This window comes from Artibeus jamaicensis, unplaced genomic scaffold, assembly GCF_021234435.1.
Source record: "Artibeus jamaicensis isolate MK-2021 breed Jamaican fruit bat unplaced genomic scaffold, CSHL_Jam_final contig_1803, whole genome shotgun sequence".
In the NCBI taxonomy this organism is placed as follows: Eukaryota; Metazoa; Chordata; class Mammalia; order Chiroptera; family Phyllostomidae; genus Artibeus; species Artibeus jamaicensis.
In genome coordinates, this window is record NW_026521356.1 from 2,920,966 (window position 1) to 2,943,704 (window position 22,739).

Consider the following 22,739-nt stretch of genomic DNA (forward strand, 5'->3'; position numbering starts at 1 on the left):
CTGTGAATACATTAGAAAATGCTGACTTACACACTTTAAATGGGTGAATTGTATGATGAGTGGATTATAGCCCAACATAGCTATTAAAGAAACAAACAAAAAATAGCCCCACAGAAATACAAGGTCTGTCTGGGAAAAGTCCAGCCATTATTTAACATTAACAAGAATGGTTTGCATAGTACAGATGTAACCTGGCAGCCAAGGAGAGTGGACTGGAATGCACATGCATGAGCAATGATAACTTCACTGTACTACTCAGTGAGGGTGCTCAACGCTGTTGAGTGAACATGTGTACTGTGTGACCGTCACATTCAAAATGACTGAGTGACTAGGGCTACAATCTGCATCGAATTTTGCGTTAAACTTGAACATTCCTCCACAAAAATTATCCGGATGATTCAGAAGGCCACATCTATGGGCAATTGTTGAATGACAGCTTCACCACAACAGGACACTCTCTGATGCCTCGTGTCTTGTGCAGTGTTTTGGCAAAACATCAAATCACCCAGGTGACTCAACTCCCCTATAGCCCAGATTTTGTGCCCTGCAATTTCTGGATTTTTCGAAAACTAAAGTCACCTTTGAAAGGGAAGAGATTTCAGACCAGTGAGATTCAGGAAAATATGACAGGGCAGCTGATGGTGATTGGGAGAACAGTGTGAGGTCCCAAGGTACCTACTTTAAAGGGGACTGAGGCATCATTGTCCTATGTACAACATTTTTTGTATCTTGTATCTTCTTCAATAAATGCCTCTATTTTTCATATTAAATGGCTGGAAATCTCTGAACAGACCTCTTATGTATGAAAGTCCCCACAGAATAACTTGGTTCTCTTTATCACCCATACTTTCCTATCCTGGTTGTGTCAGGGGATTATAAATGAAAAATAGGCTTCTGGACATGACCAGGAAATGCACTTCAACCTATAGGTATTGCCCTCAGCAACTTATAACAAATGATAAACAGAAAGCTAAATCCCACAGGACCCAAGGAGTTAGCAAGGTGGAAGTGGGAGAAGTGGAGAAAATGGTACTGAAATGATATCTTTGTAAGCTTTTCAAAGGATGACTCCAAGAAGCCACCAGTATGGACTGTCCTATACACCCTGAAAAAAAAAACAACACTCCTTTGCAGCCAATATTAGTAAATGAATTAAAGGTGCAGAAGATTCTAATGCATGTCTTCACAGCCAAATACATCACCCACGCGCTGTCTATGTATAACACGCTATACAATGGCCTAGAGAAAGAAAGGCACACATATCCAAATATGACACAAATACTAGGTTCTGCCAGATATCACCATTTTATTTCATCTCACATTTTCCCTCAGCCTAATACAATACGAGCAGAAGCTTTTAAGCCAAGCTTCACAGGTGGAGGTAGATTTGAAGGAGAAAGGTGAAAGTTTGCAACAGCTTTTGTGTATCTGGCAGAAGACAGTAATCAGGAATTAAAAATAAGTTATAATAAAATGTAGTGAGTAATAGTGAATGAGTCATATCAATAGTGACACAAGAGATCTGGAACAATAATTCCCACTACTGCTACATAAAGTAATAAATAACCAGAAAAGTGTGCCTGGGAGCAGATACTGTGACTGCACAATGCTTACTTTCTCCAGCCTTTTGCAGAAAGCCTCGAAGTTTCCAAATATATACATTTCTGAAACCTCAAAAGATTTTTCCCCTGAAGATTCTAAAATCTGTTTCCTTGTTTTGTGAAAAGATGCTTGATATTCCTTAAACAGAAAAATGCAATCCTGTAAAAAAATAAAAGGGGGAGAAAGCGTGGTGAGACATTTGTTCAGGAGTCAAAACTTCAAAAATTCTACCTTCACACAGAACTGATAATCAAATCAGCCTTTCGGCAAGGCCTGTTGCTGTTAATATTAAAAATTCAAGTTCTCTGCCTACATATTGAAAAGCTTGTAAATAGTATTTTTTAATTTACATTGTATTTTCATCTTCTTCATAGTCACTATTTTCCCTCAACTCTTAACCTTATCAAAGCATGACATATACTATTTTATGTTTTTATGGCTGATAAGAACTCCCAGGGGGCTAGAAATCATCAGTTCTATCAATCTACTATCAACTATCCATTTATTTAGTTGGCATCTGACTTTTAATAAGCATTCTTTATGTACAGGTATATAAACATTAATATTATAATTTCTCATCCAAACATCATTTCTCCACAAAGAGATCATAAAGCCTTTGATAAGTGCATTGCTGAAATATTAATATTTGACTAGAGCCCCACGACTGACCAGTTCAACCAGGTTAGTAAACCTAGTAGAAATTTTCTTTAAAAAAAGGACATGTTTACAGGTCCAGTAGGGAATTACTGTCATGTCATAATAATAATAAATTCAAAAACGTTAAACTTTCTCAAAGCCACCCATGGACAGTTAAAGCTTTTTCATAATGCCATTTTTCTAGTTCTGACTTTTCCTCATATAAAGAATTCTTTTGATTACAACAAAGATGAACATTATACTAAGTGATTAAGTTTACTTAGATAATCCAGGATAATCTTACCATCTCAAGGTCAGGTGATTAGCATCTTAATTTCATCTGCAACCTTAATTCCCTTTTGTCATATGTTAAATGTGTCATTTAACATGACACATTCATGGTTCCAGGGATGAACACAATACTTTCTAGGTCCATCCATGTTGTTGCAGATGGAATTATTTTATCTTTTTTATGGCTAGGTCATATTTCATTATATGTATATATACTACTTTATCCATTCACATCTTGATGGACACTTAGGTTGCTTCCATATCTTGGTTACAGTAAATAATGTTGAAATTAACATATGGATATATGTGTTTTTTTTAATTCAGTGTTTTGGGTTTCTTTGGAAAAACACCCAGAAGTAGAACGGATGAGTTCTTCATCTCTCCGTTATAGTCTTTCTTTCAAAGTCTAATTTGTCTGGTGTAAGTGTTGCTACCACAGCTTTGTTGTTTGTTTCTGTTTTTAATGAAATATATTTTTCCACCCCTTTACTTATATTCCCTGTATGTCTTTCCATCTGAAGAGAGTCTGTTATGGAAACTATATGTAAGAATCTTGTTTTGTTCTCCATTCAGCCACCATGTCTTTTGATTAAATGTTTAACCTATTTGCACTTAAAATAATTGTTGATATATACTTATTGCCATTTTATTGTTCATATTTTTACCTTTTTTCTTCTTCTTAAATAAGTTAAACTCCTTTATTTTTTTCTTGTCTGTATATCTCTTTATCTGTCCTTCTAAATGATAGTTTTTCTGGGCAATCTTAGTTGTAGGTCTTTGTTTTTCATCACTTTGAGTATTTCATGCCAGTTCTTTCTAGCCTGCAAAGTCTCTGTTGACAAATCAGTTGACAGTCTTATAGGAGCACCCTTGTAGGTAACAAACTGCTTTTCTCCTGGTGCTTTTAAGATTCTCTCTTTGTCTTTAACTTCTGGCATTTTAATTATGATGTGTCTAGGTGGCCCTTCATTTTGTTTGGTATTCTCTGTACTTCCTGGACTTGTATGTCTATTTCCCCCACCAAGTTAGAGAAGTTTTCCATCATATAATTTTTTTTCACCCAAGACCATTTTATCCATTACTTATTTTTTTTTTAGAGAGAGAGAAAGGAAGGAAGAAAGGAAGAGAGAAACATGGACTGGTTGCCTTCTGTACACACCTGGATTGGAGACTGCACATGCCCAGACCAGGGATTGTACCCATCTGGACCTGGGACCAAACCAGCAACCTAGGTATGTGCTCTAACTGAGAATTTAATCCACAACCCTTCAGTTACAGGACAACACTCTAACCAACTGAGCTACACCAGCCAGAGCTCTATCATTATTCTTGCAAATAGGTTTTCAATTCCTTTCTCTTCTCCTTCCAGTACCAGCATGCAATGAATTTTGGTACAACTGAAGTTGTCCAAGAGTCTCCTTATAGCATCCTCTTTTGGGGGGATTCTTTTTTTTCCTGTTCTGATTGGGTGTTTTCTGTCTCCTTATTTTCAATATCACTGATTCAGTCTCTACTTCATCTACTCTACTGTTGATTCCCTGTAATATATTCTTCATTTCAGTTTTTGTATTCTTCATTTCTGGCTGGTCCTTTTTTATATTTTCTCTTTACATTTTTATTTTTATAGTTATATCTTATTGATTATGCTATTACAGTTGTTGTCCTGTTATTTTCCCCTTTGTGCCTCTCCACCCAGAGCCCCCTACTACCTCAGGCAATCCTCCACCATTGTTCATGTCCATGGATCATGCATACAAGTTATTTGGCTACTCCATTTCCAATACTGTACTTTACATACATAGGGCTATTCTGTAACTACTTATTTGTACTTCTTAATCCCCTCACCTCTTCACTCATTCTCTCCCTCCTCTCTCCCATTTGGCAACCTTCTAGGAACTAACTTTTTTCTATTGCTTTTAAGAGTCTCTCTTTATCTTCAACCTTTGGCCTTTTAATAATGATGTGTCTTGGAGTGGGCCTCTTTGCATACATATTGTTTGGGACTCTCTGTGCTTCCTGAATTTGTATGTCTATTTTCTTCACTGAATTAGGGAAGTTTTCTTTCACTATTTTTTCAGATAGATTTCCAATTTCTTCCTGTTTCTCTTCTCCTCCTGGTAGCCCTATGATGCAAATGTTGGAATGCTTGGAGTTGCCCCATAGGCTCCTTACTCTATCCTAGATATTTTAGATTCTTTTTTCTTCCTGCTACTCTCACTGGTTGATTTTGCTTCCTATGTCCCAAACCATTGATTTGGTTCTCTGCTTCATCCACTCTACTGATGTTTCCTATAAATTGTTCTTTATTTCAATTAATGTAACCTTCATTTCTGACTGAATCTTTTTTATGGTCTTGAAGTCTTCACTTCTTGAATTCCTTGAACATCCTTATAATCAGTGTTTTGAACTCTGCATCTGATAAATTGCTTATCTCCATTTTGTTTAGTTCTTTTTCTGGAATTTTGATCTGTGTTTTCATTTGGGCCATGTTTCTTTGTCTCCTCATTTTGGCAGCCTCCCTGTGTTTGTTTCTATGTATTATGGTAGAGCTACTTTGACTCCCTGTCTTGGTAGCATGGTCCAATGTAGTAGGTGTCCTGAAGGGTCCAGTGGCAGAGCCTCCCCTATCACCCAAGCAGGGTACTTGAGGTGCACTCTTTGTATGGGCTGTGTATACCCTTCTCTTGTAACCAAGCCTTAGCTGCTGTTGGCAGATCAATGGGAGGAACATACCCAGGCCAGTCAGCTGCAAGGGCTGGCTGTGACCACTGACCAACAACATTCACCCTCCGTGGAGGATCAGCTGTGCAGGGACAGGGTGGTAGTCTCTAGCTGTCCACCGGGTGCATTTCATAAGCTTTTTTAATACAAGTGTGGCAGTCACTAGCTCCTTCCTTTATTGGCTCACCAAGTACTTCTGGTGATGTTTTCAAACCACTGCTTTATGAGCTGCTTTGGTCTGTCTCTGTGTACTACGTATCATATACGGCCAACTCCAAGAATTACACAATGATCCTGGTTTTTCCAGTGTTTAGAATCAGGTATTTTCAGCAAGAGAAACTATTCTAATTATAATTCTTCATTCTTTGTTTCCTCTGACAACTCCTTCTACCCTCCAGAGTTCCAGTGGTCAAAGCACAACAGTTTACATCGTTGGTAGAGGGCAGTGGGCATTCTTACTGGCTCTATCTCCTAGTCCCAGCCTTGTGCCTTGGCTCTACAAAGCTCAGGAACTAGCACATGAAGACAGCCAATAACCATTTCTAGATGGAACCTTCCTGGACTGGTCATTTCTTTCAGACTTTTATAAAACAGATCATTTTAATTTTCTCCAAACTTTTCCATAGAATAGAAAAGGGGAATACTTTCTTCCCCTCCCCTCCCCCTACTCATTCCTTAAGGACAGTCTGAGGAAGGAAAATTATAATCTATCTCCCTCATTAATATTGCTCTGAAAAATCCTAAACAGAACTGTAGCAAACTGAATTTGAGTGTTTAAAAGGAAGTTATGATACTGAGACCAACTCAAGTGTATCCTATGGATATTAGATTGTTTCATTTTAAAAACCCCCAAAATTTCATCCACCACATTAACAGATTCAGGAGAAAAATCTTATAAGCATCTCAAAAAATATGTGCAGAAATTTTTTTCAAAACTCATTCATAACTTAAAAAAAAAGTCCTAGCACTAAAACTAGACATAAAATTACATTAGTGTAATCAACAGTATATTAAAAACATACAAAAGCATCAGGCTAAACAGAAAAATGCTAGAAACATTCTATCAAAATCAGATGCCGCCCTGGCTGGAGTAGCTCAGTGGATTGAACATAGGCCTGTGAACCAAACAACTACAGTTCGATTCCCAGTCAGGGCACATGCATGGGTTGCAGGCCAGTTCCCAGCAAGGGACCCACGAGAGGCAACCATACATTGATATTTCTCTCCCTCTCTCCTTCCCTTCCCCTCTAAAGATAAATAAATAAAATCTTTTAAAAAATCAGATGCCAACTGTCCCCATGTCTATTTAAGAATGTAGGGCAGTCTTGGTCAGTGCAAAAAGGCAAGAAAATAAAATGAACAGGCATTGGAATGAGAGGTGGGGACAAGAGTATATAAAATGGCACACAAGAGGTGTTTGATAAAGGCGTCCATAGAGAATATGGGGATTAAAATATACCCTAAAAAGGGCACTAAACATAAATATAAGTGGACAATTTTAATTATCATATTCCCATGCTACTCTGTTCAAAGTCTTATCAAAATTAACATGCCAACAGTTTACATCGTTGTAAACATGGCATGAACAAAATAAACAAAATTGGGCCAGATAGTGGAACCTTTACTTTATGAAAATAAAAATACTTAAACAAACCTGAATTTTCTTTAGTACGAGTGGTGTTTCCTGATCCCACACATGGTTAATTCCTCCATCAGTAATATAGGCTTTAGAAGCTGTCACCATTTGATTTGTTACCTAGAATAAATATTAGTCCCCCCAAAAATAGGGAAATAAAAATTTTCAATTTCTTAAAATTGCAAGCATAAAAATGATAAATAGTAAACTTATGGAATGAATTAATCACAGTATATAAAACATAAACAAATACACATTCTTGTCAAAATAAAAGATAACCCAAAGTCATGATTACCTACAACATGTAAGTCAATGTAATTGGGGCCATAAATTTCAAAATCAACTGTATTTTCCACTTGTCTATTTCTCCTCTGTGATTCTTCGCTGTCCTTCAACATGCAAATCAAATACCAAATCAACCACCTTTCACATCCTCCAAAATAGTGAAAAAAATCGAGATAGCTATATAACTGATCTGAAGGTTAGATCAAGATGGCAAGCTGACACACAGAAATTTTAGAAAATTTCTAAAATATGTCAAGTGTGAGATCAAATCAATAGGAAAAAAAGGTGTGGGAGGGGGTACTAGGAAAACCAGAACCCATTTGTAGAGGTTATTGTGAAGGTAAAACAATTATGGGAAACTTTCAAGATGGGAGTTGATGTGAGGGAAGCTTCAGGTGAAACCATGCACACCGAATTTGGAGCAACTTGTATAGCAGGCAAAGGGACACGCTAAAAGGACAAAGCCCTAAGTGTGAACACACTACAGTCTTGGAGAGGTGTGGCTGTGCCCCAGGTAGCTACTGCACACAAGGAGGATATATCAGAGAAATGCTATTCACATTCCCCTCCCAACCTAAGTTACACCCATCCCCTACAAGAAACAGCACAAAAGTATATTAGGATTCTCAAATACAAAGATGGCCAGACAACCCAGAATCCTAAGCAACTGAAGAAAACAAACATGGTAACACAGGCATTAAACTCAATAGACAGGACATACAGAAAAGATATATGTAAAGTCTTTTAAAATATATTTTATTAACCAAATTAATTCATGAGAAAGCTATGAGAACATTTTGTCTCATGAGAACAACTAGAGAACATGGAAATTGATATTTTTATTGTCAAACTTTTATCTCTTGATGGACTGACCAGCAATTGGGACAGAAGTAAAGAACACATGAGTGAGCCGAAGGGTTAAAGGACAAAGGTAGGCCCCCAAAAATAGTTAAGAGAAATGGATGTTATATTCAAGGGATGAGAATAAACTAAACAGGTGGGTAAGGAATAATCAAAGGCAAAATAGGTAATTTCCCAGTAACGAAGGAGACAAAAGTCTTTGGATTGAAGCAACCCAGCAACTATAAAACAAGATAAATATAAAAAGAAACTATCACTGAAATTTTAGAAGTTCAAAGATAAAGGAAAAAATCCTAAAAGCTTCTTGGGAGAATACAACAGGTTTCCTACACAGGAAAAGCAGTAAGATTAGCATCAAGTTTCTCATCAACAATACTGTACAGTAGACAATATCTTCAAAGTTCCAGGAGAAAATTACACGGAACTTAGAATTCCAGTCAAACTAATATTCGAGCGGTACTACAAAATGAAGCTATCTTCAGATATGCATGAATTCGGGAAGCTCACCACACACAGACCCTCTCAGAAAGAACCACTTGAGAATTTTTTTCAGCAAAAGAACTACTAAATCCACGATACAACAGAGGTAACCAAAGAAACAGATGCTACTTAGACTTTAGACTTAATGCTTGTTGATCCATAATACTGAAAAATGTTAACAATAATATGAAACTAGAAATCTTAATGTAGGACAGAAATAGCAGTGTTACCTTTTTTAGAGTTATATGTGTGACTCCTTCCCTTGAAAACTTACCTTGATAAATAATGAGGTCATTCTCTCTGAGGTATTATAATACCTTGAAACGCTGTGTATCATCCTGATGGCATTAATTAAATTTTGTATTCCATGTGCCATGGAAACCTAAAATTGAAATATGTTAAGTGAATTCCATTATATAGTTATAAGTTTAATAGCCAATAACCTGTATCATTCAAAACTCTAAACATATACAATTTTAATCTTAAAGTCAAATTTCACTAAATGCAATGTGGTATCCTAGACTGGATCCTGGAACAGAAAAAGAACATCAGTTTTCATAAATGTGCCAAGTGAATTCAAGATGGAAACAGGAGAAACTGGATAAAGAGAATCTGGTATTATTATTGCTTATTTAAAAATAAAATTTTAGACTTCCGCCAAGATGGAGGCATAGGTGGATGTGCCGTGCCTTCTCACACAACCAAGTTTAGAGACAACTAAATATTAGTAACAGAAAACACAGCCAGAACACGGAAAATTGAACTTTTCGGAAGTCCATTAACAACAAATTCTTCAGCCTGACCGGTAAGGGGTGAAACCAGCGGCCGGTGAAGCAGGGTTGCACAGGAAAACTCGGTCAGAGGGACTCAGGCGCATGGAATCCAGGCGTAGGGTTGGACCTAGTGAGCGACCGACGGAGCAACCAGGCAAGCGACCGCCGGGGAGACAGCGGGGGAGTGGTGCTGCATGTTGACTGTGGTCCCGCATTTGCGCGTGGGTGGACAGGTGAGGGAGTGGGCGGTTGGACCGGGGCCGCGGGTCCCCGTGGTAAGCGGCAGTGGAGAGCGCCGCCATCTCCCTGCTCTGACCCCACCTCCACATACAGCGTCATAACCCAGCGACTCTGAGTGGCCTGGCCCAGGTGAACCACCTAAGACGCTGCTCCTCACCCAGCTGTGAGAAACAGCAGAGGGGGTCGCCATTTCCCTGCTCTGACCACGCCCCCACATACAGCATCACAACCCAGTGACCTGGGAGTCCAAGGCGCCGCTTCTCACACTCAAAGGGCAGGAACAGACCAAAAATGTCACAAGAAGATCTCAAAGCCCCAGAGCCCATAGATCTAAGCGATGAAGAAATAGCAAAACTCTCAGACGCACAGTTTAAAACACTGGTCATCAGGATCCTCACAGAACTGGTTGATTATAGCCACAAATTAGACAAATATATGAAGGCGAAACTAATTGAAATGAATGGAATTGCACAGGACACCAATAGCAATGAAAAGGAAACTGGGACTCAAATCAATGGAGTGGACCAGAAGAAAGCAAATAATGGCCAAACAGAAAAGAGTCAGGAAGCAAGAATTCAAAGAAAGGAGGAGAGTCTTAGGAACCTCCAGGACACCTTTAAACGCTCCAACATCCGAATTATAGGGGTACCAGAAGGGGAAGAGGAACAGCAACAAGTGGAAAACTTATTTGAACAAATAATAAAGGAGAACTTCCACAATCTGGCAAAGGAAATAGACTTCCAGGAAATCCAGCAAGCTCAGAGAGTCCCAGAGAAGTTGGACCCAAGAAGGAACACACCAAGGCACATCATCATTACATTAGCCAAGATTAAAATGAAGGAGAGAATCCTAGAAGCAGCAAGAGCTAAGGGGACAGTCACCTACAAAGGAGTCCCCATCAGACTGTCAGCTGATTTCTCAAAAGAGACCTTACAGGCAAGAAGGGGCTGGAAAGAGGTATTCCAAGTCATGAAATCCAAAGACCTACAACCAAGATTGCTCTATCCAGCAAAACTTTCATTTAGAATGGAAGGACAGATAAGGTGCTTCTCAGATAAGATCAAATTCAAGGAGTTCATCATCACCAAGCCCTTATTATATGAAATGTTAAAGGGACTTACCTAAGAAAAAGAAGTTAAAGAAACATGAACAGGGAAAGGACAACAAACTCACAGTTATTAACAACCACACCTAAAACGAAAGCAGACTAAAAGGACAGCTAGATCAGGAGTGGAAACATAGAAATGAAGATCTCAAGGAGGGTTAGTAACAGGGGAGTGGGAGGAGGAGAAGGGGGAGAAGGTACAGAAAATAAGTAGCATAGACAGTAGATAGAAAATAGAAGGGGGGGCAAGAATAGCATGGGAAATATAGAATCTAAAGGACTTGAGACACATGGTCATAAACTAAAGGGGGGGTAATGGTGGGGATGGGGGGGTAGGGTGGAGGGGAATGAAAGGGGGAATAGAACAACTGTAACAGCATAATCAATAAAAAAAATTTTTTTAAATTTAAAAAATAAAAATAAATAAAATTTTACAGATAAAGTAATTTTAAGGATTAATAGTTCAAATTGCTCTTTTTAAAGATGAAGAAACTGATGCCTTCAGGGGTACAATGACTTACATTAGAAATCTAGGTAAAAGCAGAGATTAGACTAGAACTCATTCCATGTGTTCAGTTCAATTCACCTTTCAGTACTTATACTAAGTGCCACTAGGTTCTGAGAATACTGGGCGAAATCCAAACATGAGAAACTCATTCCGGAGGAGGTCATGGCAGAATGGAAGTGATGCACACAAACAAGTAAAACAAGCAGAAATCACAGAGAAGAGCAGGACAAATGTAAACACAGATCAAACAATCACTAATGTCTACTGAATGCTTACTATGAGCCAGGCACTAGGCAAAGAGCTTCACCTAGTATCTTAATTTATGCCAACAATGACCATTTAAGGTAGATTTGATTATATCACACCTAAGACTTCACTGCAAGACTGTACCATTACTTTACATAATACTGAAAAGGGGAGAAAAACGCCCAAGATAGGTCATCTCACTCCCACATAAAACCAAGCTACCAAATGGCTACACCACCTCTGTAAAGGTAAGCATGAAACAGAGGAGCTCTGGAGAAAAAGATAGGAACAAAACTTCTATGTCCCAATCCTACTTCTTGCAGATGGAGAGAAAATAAATTCCCCTGGAAATTTGTACCACAAGCTGGTTCTCCTTCACTGCAGTCTGATTCACACCAGTTGTAAAAAAAGCAAAACAAAGCCAGTGCTACTGCTCAAGGAGAGAACTAATAATCTAAGAGGGTGTCAATTCACATCTACAATGATTCATAAACCTGGACTGACTGTAAGATGTGCTCTGAGAGATGTTAAAATTTTTTTTAAAGTTTTAGAACCTATAAAACAAAATACAGTATATTATTATTCCCATTCTGTACATAAGAAAGCAGAGAGGTAGAGAAGAACCTTGATCGAGATGCCAAGACTGCAAAATAACCACAGCTTCGTGACTCAGATTTTTGACACCTGCTTTCACTGTGATGCAACTCATGATGAAAGAACAGAGAAGGTCATCGCCATGATTGCCCTCAAGGAGCACGCTTTCAATTGTTAGAATAATATAAAATACATAAAAGATTTTTTAAATGGTGATGGAATATATAAAACCAGGAAGAACTAATAATTCATGTACTACACCTCCTAGGTATGAGGTATACTATGAGATGATTAAATCAATTGTATGTGGTTTATGAAAATTAACATTATTTTATAGTTAATTTTATTATGTCAGAATTCGTATTATATGTGTTATCTGTAGATTTTTTTTAAAAGACTCTAATCTAAAAATGTGCCCAGAAGGAGTCCTTGCAACCTCAATAAGGCAAGTCTACAAAGTGCCCCTAGCTCCAATGAGGAAAGCGTAAGGATAGCATCAAACGGATCCATCGGTAAAATGCCCTTCATCTGAATTTTAAACACCATCATTTATAACAGCAGCTCCTTGAGTGCACAGTTCTTACCTATTTATACACAGTACTAAGACACACTTTATATGTAAGATATATAATAGAAGATATGCCTGAAGTGCAATACCAGGATGAAAAAATAAAACATTAAACATAAAATTCATAAAATTTATCAACAATAAACAGAAGCAGGAGTGCTCTGCACTTTTCCTGCTCAAATGACAGCAATAAACTAAACAGAAATTGCTGGTTGCTTTTAATATGAATGAAAAAAAATGAGATAAAAAGAATTTGTGATGCCCTGGCTGGTGTAGCCCAATGGACTGAGTGCAGGCTGCAAACCGAAGTGTCACAGGTTTGATTCCCAGTCAGGGTACATGCCTAGGTAGTGGGTCAGGTCCCCGGTGGGGGCCATGTGAGAGGCAACCACACACTGATATTTCTCCCTCCCTTCCCCTCTCTCTAAAAAGAAATAAACAGAATCTTTTAAAAAAGAGTTTGTGAAACTACAAAAACAGTAAGTGTTTGAGGGGGAAGCAATTACATGACTCACTATTAGTACTTCTCTAATTTCAAAAGAAAATGTTTGAAACATTCCTATATCAGAAAATGTAAAAAGCTCAATAACAATAAAATAATAGTAATGATAATAATGTGCATCAATAGCTAGAACAATTGAACAAAGTTTTACAAATTACTAGGATGAAAAGAACACCAGAACTAAAAGATTTGAAAATTATATAAATTTAAGCAAATCTCTTGACCCAAGAAGTTGAAATTAGTACACCTTAGAATTTAGAGGTCTCGATAACAATAAATAGCATTATCTTTTTTCCAAGTTTGCCTTTTATAATGAAAAGCTTTAATTATACAGAATAATTGTCTGATGATCATCTAGCCCCATCGCCAGATTTTACAAATATCAACATTATTTTTTACATCAAGAGCCACTTGTAAGTAGTCCTCCTACAGTAGGTGTTACATATGTGTATTTAATATTTGATTCTTCAACTCCTGTGAGTAACCCCAAATGCTTGTGATATGATAAGTTTAATTCTCTTAGAAAAATTTTAATTGCATATGTTACAAAGGTAGGAATTGAGTACTGGAGCTATAGTGAGCCAAACAACACCCCAAACAACACCCATATTTCTCTATCACCACATGACCTGGATTTTTTTACTCATGGTTGCATACACAGAAGCACCTAAGATGTTCTTATGTAAAACAGGTCTTAAAGAGGTTCCCAACAGAAGTCCAGTTGCTGGTACTAGAGGGAGAAGTGAATAGAGAGTGAAGTTTAAGGAAGTCATAACTCTTCTTTGTAAACAACAAATTATAAATAAGAATCCATCATCTCTTTACAGAATCAATTACAAGACTGCTTCTGAGAAGCCTTCCTTTCCTTTCATGGGGCTTCCTGATGGATGATGGATTCCCATATGGCAGTAAGAATTGCACCTTCCCAGGACTCTCAATCCACCTTTCCCTCCCCACCCACATTAAATTTATTGGCTACAAATACCCTCTAGGGATGGGTATGAACTGCCCTTACACATCCCTCTTCTCCAAATCTAAGTGATGTGGAACACAGACTCTTCTCCTTTCCCTGCTTCTAGTAGAAAACTAGCACTCAACCTACCTCCAGAATGGCAGGTCAACCATGCCATATGGCCAATGGTGCCATGTATGTGGAAGATTTGACTAGCTCTTCAAAAATTAGAATGGAGAATGCTGAACATGTGTGTTAGATACTAATATAAACATTATTTTGAGAGCATTTAAATTTGGAGAATACCTTGAAGAGGCAGCATAGTGAAGTGGGAGAAAATACAACCCATAATGCCAAAGAGTGCTGGATTCAAATACAGTCCCGCCACTTACACTTTTAGAAAAGCACAAGCTCATTTTTCTGATCTTTGAAATGAGGAGTGATGTGAATATAGAATGAAAACATATGGAAATGGCTACAATGCCAAAACAAAGGGCCAGGGATCTCAAGACTGTGGACATCTTTAAAACTACAAGTGCCCTAAGTTCTCAACAAATACTAGTTTCTTTGATTTCCCCCTAAAAATATAGTAAGACTTTTTTTACTTTTTGTATTTCATATAAAACATTATGAAATGTCAGATAGTTTTAGAATCAAAAACTAATACAAACTCTAGAAAAAATAAAAGCAAATGGTAGTGTTAATATGTCCTTCAAAGGAACTTTCCTATAAGGAAATATTATAGTAGGTTAGTAACTAGCAGAGGGGTCCTGTCCTGCATCACTGATTCACTGAGTGATGCTGGTAAAGTCACTGTGATATCATGAGTTTTGATTTCCTAATCTCTAATCTGGTAGGTGGCCTCTAAGATGGTCCCAATAATCTCCATCCTCATGGTATTCACACTCTCCTATAATCCCCTTCTCCTGAGTGTGCACTGGCCTTCCTGACTTGCTTCTAAAGAACAGAAATAATGGAAAATGAATACATTTATCTTATTTAATTCTCAAATAAGGCCATACTTATGATAATACTATATATTTAAATGTGGGTTAAAATAATAAATATAGTTTTACTTCATTATAGATATGTAATAGGAAAATACAGCTTTGAAGTAACTTTTCTGCAGTATAAGTTTCCCCACACACACATAGTAAGTTATTTTTAAATGCAGTAAGTTTTAAACTATACTCTTAAAAGTGTACTTACTAGATCATAATTATAGAGAGGTTGACATACTTTTTCTAGAGTGTACAAATATCTGACATTATCTTTTGATTCATTTGCTGTATCTGTGATTCTTGCATCCAAGTCACGCCAATTCTAAGAAAAAAAATATATGAATTCTGTAACACATCCAAATATGAGTGTGCTAAAGTTTAGTCAAGAAATTCAAGCTGTCTTCCCTAATCATATATACAGATATATACTAAAATAGTAGCTCCTTATAGGTGATTGATATATCTTTCTAGTATATTATTTAAGATTAAAGTTATAAACACCTTAAATGATGTACTAAAACTGAAGATTCATTCTATTTGTAATTAACATCCTGTCCATAGGCTTAAACTGGATCTGCTTCTACTTGGAGTGAATTTTTCTAGGTTAGCTATTTATATTATTCTGGGAATTCAAGTATGGGTCAGGTTATGAAACAGAACATCATTTCAGGAAAATATTCCTTATCAGCAAAGTGAACTTTTCATATTCAGCAAGAATGTGGAGAGATGCTAAGGGATTATGGTGTATTGTCTTATTCAACATACATAACAACTGATTAATAGCAATAGTAATAAAGAACTCCTATAATAATACCAAATAATTTCTGAATTTTTTAATGGGGGGAAGATAGAAACAACCTATTCACAAGAGAAGAAATGCAAATAGCCAACAAACTCTAAAAAATGACCAACTTCACTATTAATAAACAAAAGGCAAACACAACAAGCCATTTTTCACATGTCAGATTGGAAGAAAAAATTTCAACTCATAGTATTTAAAAAGTTGTGGAGTATACACCCTCAGCAAATACTCTCATGTACGCATATAGAAGTTTTAACTGCAGCAATGTTTGTGAACATATAGAAAAGAAACAATTTTCCTCAAAAAATTAAACAGAGTTAGCATCTGACCCAGAAATCTGCCTCTACACCTTATCTCCATGCAAAAATGTATACAAATGTTCAGAGCAGCATTCTTCACAACAGTCAAAAAGTGGAAATAATCCAAATGTCCATAAACTGATAACCAAAATATGGTTATCATCTGCAACAGAATACTATTCAGCTGTGAAAAGAAAGGTGTGCTGATGCATGCTACAACATGGGTAAACTTTGGGAACATGCTAAGTGAAAGAAACCAGTAAAATGATTCCACTTATAAAAACCACTAAACTGTACATTTTAAATTGGATAAATAAATAGTATGTAAATTATTTTCCAAGAGAGTTGGGGGGAAAAAAGAAAGAAAACTGCCTTTCCTGTTTGTCTTTAAATAGGAAGATAACTAGATAAAAACCAGGTACATTAACATTCTGGAAAACTACATAGCTTGATTACAGGCATAACTCTCTACCATAACTACTTGGGGGAAAGGGCGTTGAAGAGCAATCCAATATGACACTACGTTATAAAAAATAGAAACTATGTAATATGTAATAGAAACTATGTAGTAGAAACTATTACAAATTACAAAACTATGTAACTTCATATGTATGTATGTAGTATAGTAATATAAAAATATCACAGAAAATGTATTAATAAAACCAACCAATAGAAAACTGATTGTCTTTATACGCTTACCATTCAGGAACAGGAGTTATGGTTTGGGAGGATGTTTGATTGAGAGAAATACGTTTTAACTCAGACATACACAACAGTATGGTGGTTATCAGAAGGCATGGAGGTGGGAGGATGAAGTAGATAAAGGGGTCAAACATAGGGGTTCGGAAGGAGACTAGACTTTGGGTGGTGAGTACACAATGCAATATACAGATGATGTAGTATAGAATTGAATACTTGAAACTTATGTAATGTTACCCTGATAAATTTAATTTTAAAAAAGAGACATTTCTTTCATTCATACTGTTTAAATCTTTTACCCAAAAAAATCATTTATTATTTGTTATAGAGATAATTTTTAAAATATTTTATTATAAATATATACTTTTTAAGGAAGAGTTAAAAAAAGGGAAAGGACCTAGAAAGAATCAAACGAAACTGTTAATACAGATGACCTCTAGAAAAAAAGGTAAAATACTGGAAATGAGATGTATGACAAGAGGGCATTTTTGCTTTTGACTTTCTAAGTAGTTCTTTCCTCAATGAGCCTCTGTTGATTTACAATTTCAAAAACAATTTAAAAATGAATGGTAATCATCCCACCGTAGTACTGTTAAAACTAGTGTGCAAAATACTAGAGACTAAATCTTCATTTCTATACCTTTTCTTCTTCTGAAAGTAATTGTAGTATATGAGAAAGCATTACTCAAAGTTTAATACTTCTGAACATACGATTTCCATATATGATGCAAAGAAACAGTTCAAGAAGGGTAATTTTCCAGTTGGTTGTTCTGAAGTATACCAAACTTTAAAATACAAGGCCTTTACCTTTAACAGTTTGGAATGTGCAACATTAAGCACATTTATGACAGCCTTACAACTTGACCCTTTAATCTGTTCAATGATATAATTGAATTTGGCTGACATTCGTTTCCAGTGCTCCAATTCAGTGAGTGGACCTGAGTCATCAGCTTCTTTTCTCATCTGCTCACTCTCAATGAGTACCTACAATAAAAAATTCAGAGAATATAGAAATGCTGGGGGTTTTTTGGTAAAAACTAATTACTTTCATCTTTTCTAAGGAAGCTAAAAGTGTAAATGATATTCAACACCTAATAATGTTAAAAATTGTTAGCAAACTAAGACTAGAACAGAACTTCTTTAACATGATAAATATTGGGTTGGCAAAAAAATTCTTTTAGATTTTTCTGTACAATGGCACTAATAGTACTTAGTTGTTTTTAACTTCATTCGAAACAATTTTGTTAGACTGTATTGTGACAGCTGTCATATCAACATCAAAATTGGTCATTTTTGTGTAGAATTTTTAATATTGAAGATGGAAGAAAATACATAACATTTTTGGCATATTATGCTTCATTATTTCAAGAAAGTTAAAAATACATGAAACACAAAAAAGGGTTTGTACAGTGTATGGAGAAGGTGCTATGACTGAGCAAACATGTCAAAAGTGGTTTGCAAAGTTATTTTTTAAAATTTATTTAATTATTGTTCAAGTACAGTTTTCTGTCTTTTATTCCCATCCCAGCCTAACCCCTCTAGTGCTCCCTATCTCCCTCTCATATCTCCTCCCTGCCTGAGTTTTTGTCCACAAGTCCTTTATACTTGTTCCTGTGAATCTGTCCCCTTTTCCCCTGAAATTCTCTCCCTTCTCCCAAAGTTTCTTTCCAGAGATTTCTCACTGGACAATGCTCCATGGTCAGGTAGACCACTTGAAGTTGATATGGATCATCAAACTGACACATTGAGAATAATCAACATTATAACATGCAGGAGATAGTCAACATACTCAAAATATCCAAATCAGTAAGGTTATTGGTGAAAATGAAAAATGTGCCTTTTATTTTACATAAATAAACTAAATGGACTTTTTGGCCAACCTAGTAGTGCCTAGCTACCAAAAATCTATAGCAAACACAGTTAAGGGTGAAATTTTAGAAAATATCACTTTAAAACCAAGAACAAGACAACTTTGACACTATTAGCACCCACTTCCATTCAACCTGGTAATAGAGATCCCAAAACAAGATTAAGTAAACAAAAGAATTCTGATAAACAATGGAAATGAAAAAAACAAAGATGGAATAATCAGAGCTGACATAGTTGACCACATTCTAAACATTCAAGAATATCTAAAGACAAACTTTTGCAATTAATAAAAGTGAGGTTGCTGGATATATATATATATAAATTTCAGTAGCATTTTTTTACAAACCATGTAACTAAAAATGTAAATCTATAGCATTTGCTATAATAAATAATAACAATGATAAGATATTGAGAGATTAACAAAATATATGCAAGATCTTTTTGGAGGAAATTAGAAAACTTACTTCCAGCACAAAAAAAAGACCTAAATAAATGGAGAGATATACCATGTTCATGGATAAAATAATTTAATATAAAAATGGCACTGTTCTCTATGTTAATGTATTGAGGCCTGTCCAGAAAGTATATACCCATGTAACATGAAAAAGAGAGATATTTACTGAAGAAGATACAAGACACAAGAAACACTGTATGTAGGACAATGACACTTCAGTCCCCTTCAAAGTAGGCAGCTTGGGACCGCACACAGTTCTCCTAGCATCTCTTTCACTGTTCAAAACACTCTGTAAAATCTTTTGTTGGAATCATCATCAGCTGCCTCATTTTATTTTTTTGAATATCATCAATGGTCTGAAATCTCATCCCTTTCAAAGGTGATTTTAGTTTTGGGAAAAGCCAGAAGTTGCAGGGTGCCAAATCTGGGCTGTAGGGTGGCTGAGTCACCTCGGTTGCCAGTCTTTGTTGATTGCAGCCCATACCCATTCAACATTCTCCGGTTTTACGTTTGTTGCAGGCTTTCCAGAATGTGAATCTCTTTCAGCAGACTCTTGGCCATCTTTAAAGAATTTGTGCCACACTTTATGTTGCACTCATTGCATCATCCCCAAAAGCCTTCTGAATCATCCAAATAGTTTCCACAGAGGAATGTCCAAGCTTAATGCAAAATTTGGTAGATTCATTGTTCTACTCACTCATTTTGAATGTGATGGCCACACAGCACACATGCTCACTCAACAGCATCTACCAACCACTAACTAGTACAGTGAAACTGTCACTGTTTATACATGCACATTCCAGTCCACTCTCCTTGGCTTCCAGGTTAAATCAACATTGCACAAGCCATTCTTGTTACATTAACAATGGCTGGACTTTTTCCAGATAGACCTCAAACATTCAATGAATTTTCAATCAAAATCTCAAAAGGGGTTTTGATGATACTTGAAAAACTAGTCTTAAAATTAATTTGGAAGAACAATTAGGCAGAAATTATCTATGCAATTTTGAAGAAAAATACAGAAAGGGACTTTCCATACCAAATGGTGACTTATAAAAGCAGCATAGAGTAAGTACAAAAAACAATTAAGTACACCACCAGTGATATAGAAAAGTTCTGGGTTCCAAAACTTAGTATGTTACAGAGGTAGTATTACAAATTTGTTAGGAAAGAATGGACTATTAAATAAACAGTTCTGGGGAAAAAATGACTGGCTATATGGAAAAGACAAAACTAGATTGCTACCTCATATTCTGCCTGCACATAAAAATAATTCCAGGTGCTTTAAATACCTAAATGTTAAAAACAAAATGGTAAAACTTAAAAAACACATCAAAGATGCCCTGGCTGAAGTAGCTTAGTGAGTTGGGCATCATCTTCAATCAGAAATGTGGCCGGTTCGATTCCTGGTCAGGGAACATCCCCACAGTATTGGCCAGGTCCCCAGTTGGAGGCATGCAAGAGGCATGCAAGAAGGAGTGCGAAGCAACCAGTCAATATTATCAAATGTTTCTCTCCCCCATCGGTGTTTCCCTCCCTTTCTCCCTCTCTCCCTTTCTAAAAATAATTTTCTATTGTTGTTCAAGTATAGCCGTCTCCATCCCCTCCCCCAACCTCTCTCCCCTGCTCCTCCCACCCTCAAGCCTACCCTGCTTTGGCTTTGTCCTTGGGTCCTTTATTCATGTTCCTTGATGACCGTTCCCCTATTATCCCTTATTACCCCTCTCTCCCATCCTCTCTGGTTACTGTCAATTTGTTCTTTATTCCAATGTCTCTGGTTGTATTTTGCTTGCTTGTTTGTTGTGATCAGATTCCACTTATAGGTGAGATCATATGATGTTTGTCTTTCACAGCCTGTCTTATTTCACTTAGCATAATGCTCTCCAAATCCATCTATGCTGTCTGGAAGGGTAGGAAATCCTTCTCTCTTTCTGCTACATAGTATTCCATCATGTAAATGTACCATTGTTTTTTTTTTATCCACTCATTTACTGATGGGCACTTAGATTGCTTGCAACATTTAGCTATTGTAAATTGTGCTGCTATGAACACTGGGGTGCCTAGGATCTTTTAAATTGGTATTTCAGGATCCATAGGGTATAATCCCAGCAGTGGAATTGCTGGGTCAAAAGGCAGTTCCATTTTCAGTTTTTTGAGAAAATTTCAAGGGACATAAAGGAAGGAATAAACAAATGGGACTCCATCAAAATAAAAATAATTTTTAAAAAAATATTGAAGATGGGGTAAAACTATAAAGAAAACCATGAAACTAATATCATAATTACTAAGGAAGCAGTTACTGCTGGGGGAAGAAGAGGGAATCGCAATCAGGAAGAGGAATGCAGGGGGGTTGTTGGTGCTGGCAATCTTCTATGTCTTGACTTGTGCAAAGGTTATACAGGTGCAATTTTTCAATAATTTGTTTATTTCATTATATTTATCCTTGTCTATTTCACCATTTAACATAAAAGAATATCTTCATAACACTTGAACAGAAATGGGTTTATAATACCAAATGAAAACGAAGACTACAAGGAGGACCAAGAAAGGATTAATATCCAGAAAATATTATTTAATTCAGTAAGAGAACACCAAGCAAACTGAAGTATAACTAGGTAAACAATATGAAGAGGCAATTCAACGAAGAGGAACATAAATAGCCATTAAACATGCTCAACCTCAAATGCATTCAAGGTAATGCAAAGTAAATCAAGGTACCACTGCACATCCAATATACTGGCTATGAATAAAGATCTGACAGTCCCAAATGTAATGAAAGATCTGAAGAAATGGGAACTCTCAGATGTTGTGTAAAAAGGATTATAGTTAGTATTTTATATTTTATAGTTATATAACCAGTATTTGGAGGGCTTTGTTATCCCCACAAAATATCCATTCTCTATTTCTCTCAGCAGTTCCCCTGGGAAACTCTTGAACGTGTACAAAGGAGACCCAAACAAAGATATTCATTAAATGCATATTTTTATTGTTTGCAATAGGAAAAAAGTAGAAACAACTATCTTCTTTCTGAAGGAATAAATGATTAAACTTCTCTACCTCCCTAAACAGAGGATACTAGACATAATTTAAATGTCTCCTAGATTTCTTCATAGAGAAATCAGTTAATTAAATTTACTTATGCTAATATGAAAGAGAATGTTAAATGAACAATAAAACTGTAAAATGATCCTTAATCGTAGTGTACCTGTTATTAAAAACACAAATTTTAAACACAAACACGTAGTATATGTACCTACATAATTTATTTATATCTGTCATACAAAGCTTACAAATTTTTAAATGCAGTAAAAGTGTAAAACTTTCAGGCGAACAGGAGGAGTCAGTCACAGGAGCACTGCGGTGATACGGAGGGAGGGGGAAGGCAGGGTTGGGGGCATTAGAAGAGAAGATCTGAAGTGAAAGGTATCCGTTTAATCTCAGTTACAGCAGTGTTATACCATTTTCTGTACTTTTCAATGTGTATAACTTTTCATAACTTAAACTGCCATTGTATTTTTAAGAATACAAATGAGGAAAAAATACATTGTTAATTTTTCAAGCCTATGAAGATTCTATTTTTAATCCATAAAAAGCTTTTAATTTTAAACATGGTTT

The 22,739-nt window shown here is 36.3% G+C and overlaps 1 protein-coding gene across 1 annotated transcript in view; it reads right to left on the bottom strand.

The window, feature by feature from the left end:
* DNAH8 (dynein axonemal heavy chain 8) overlaps positions 1-22,739 on the bottom strand; it is a 313,373-nt gene that overhangs the window by 280,903 nt on the left and 9,731 nt on the right. Inside the window, exons 5-9 of the mRNA XM_053671408.1 lie at positions 17,609-17,785; positions 15,210-15,323; positions 8,787-8,894; positions 6,905-7,006; positions 1,615-1,761 (exon numbers count right to left, since the gene is read on the bottom strand). Coding sequence (XP_053527383.1) covers positions 1,615-1,761; positions 6,905-7,006; positions 8,787-8,894; positions 15,210-15,323; positions 17,609-17,785 — 648 coding nt within the window. The remainder of the gene's footprint in view (positions 1-1,614; positions 1,762-6,904; positions 7,007-8,786; positions 8,895-15,209; positions 15,324-17,608; positions 17,786-22,739) is intronic.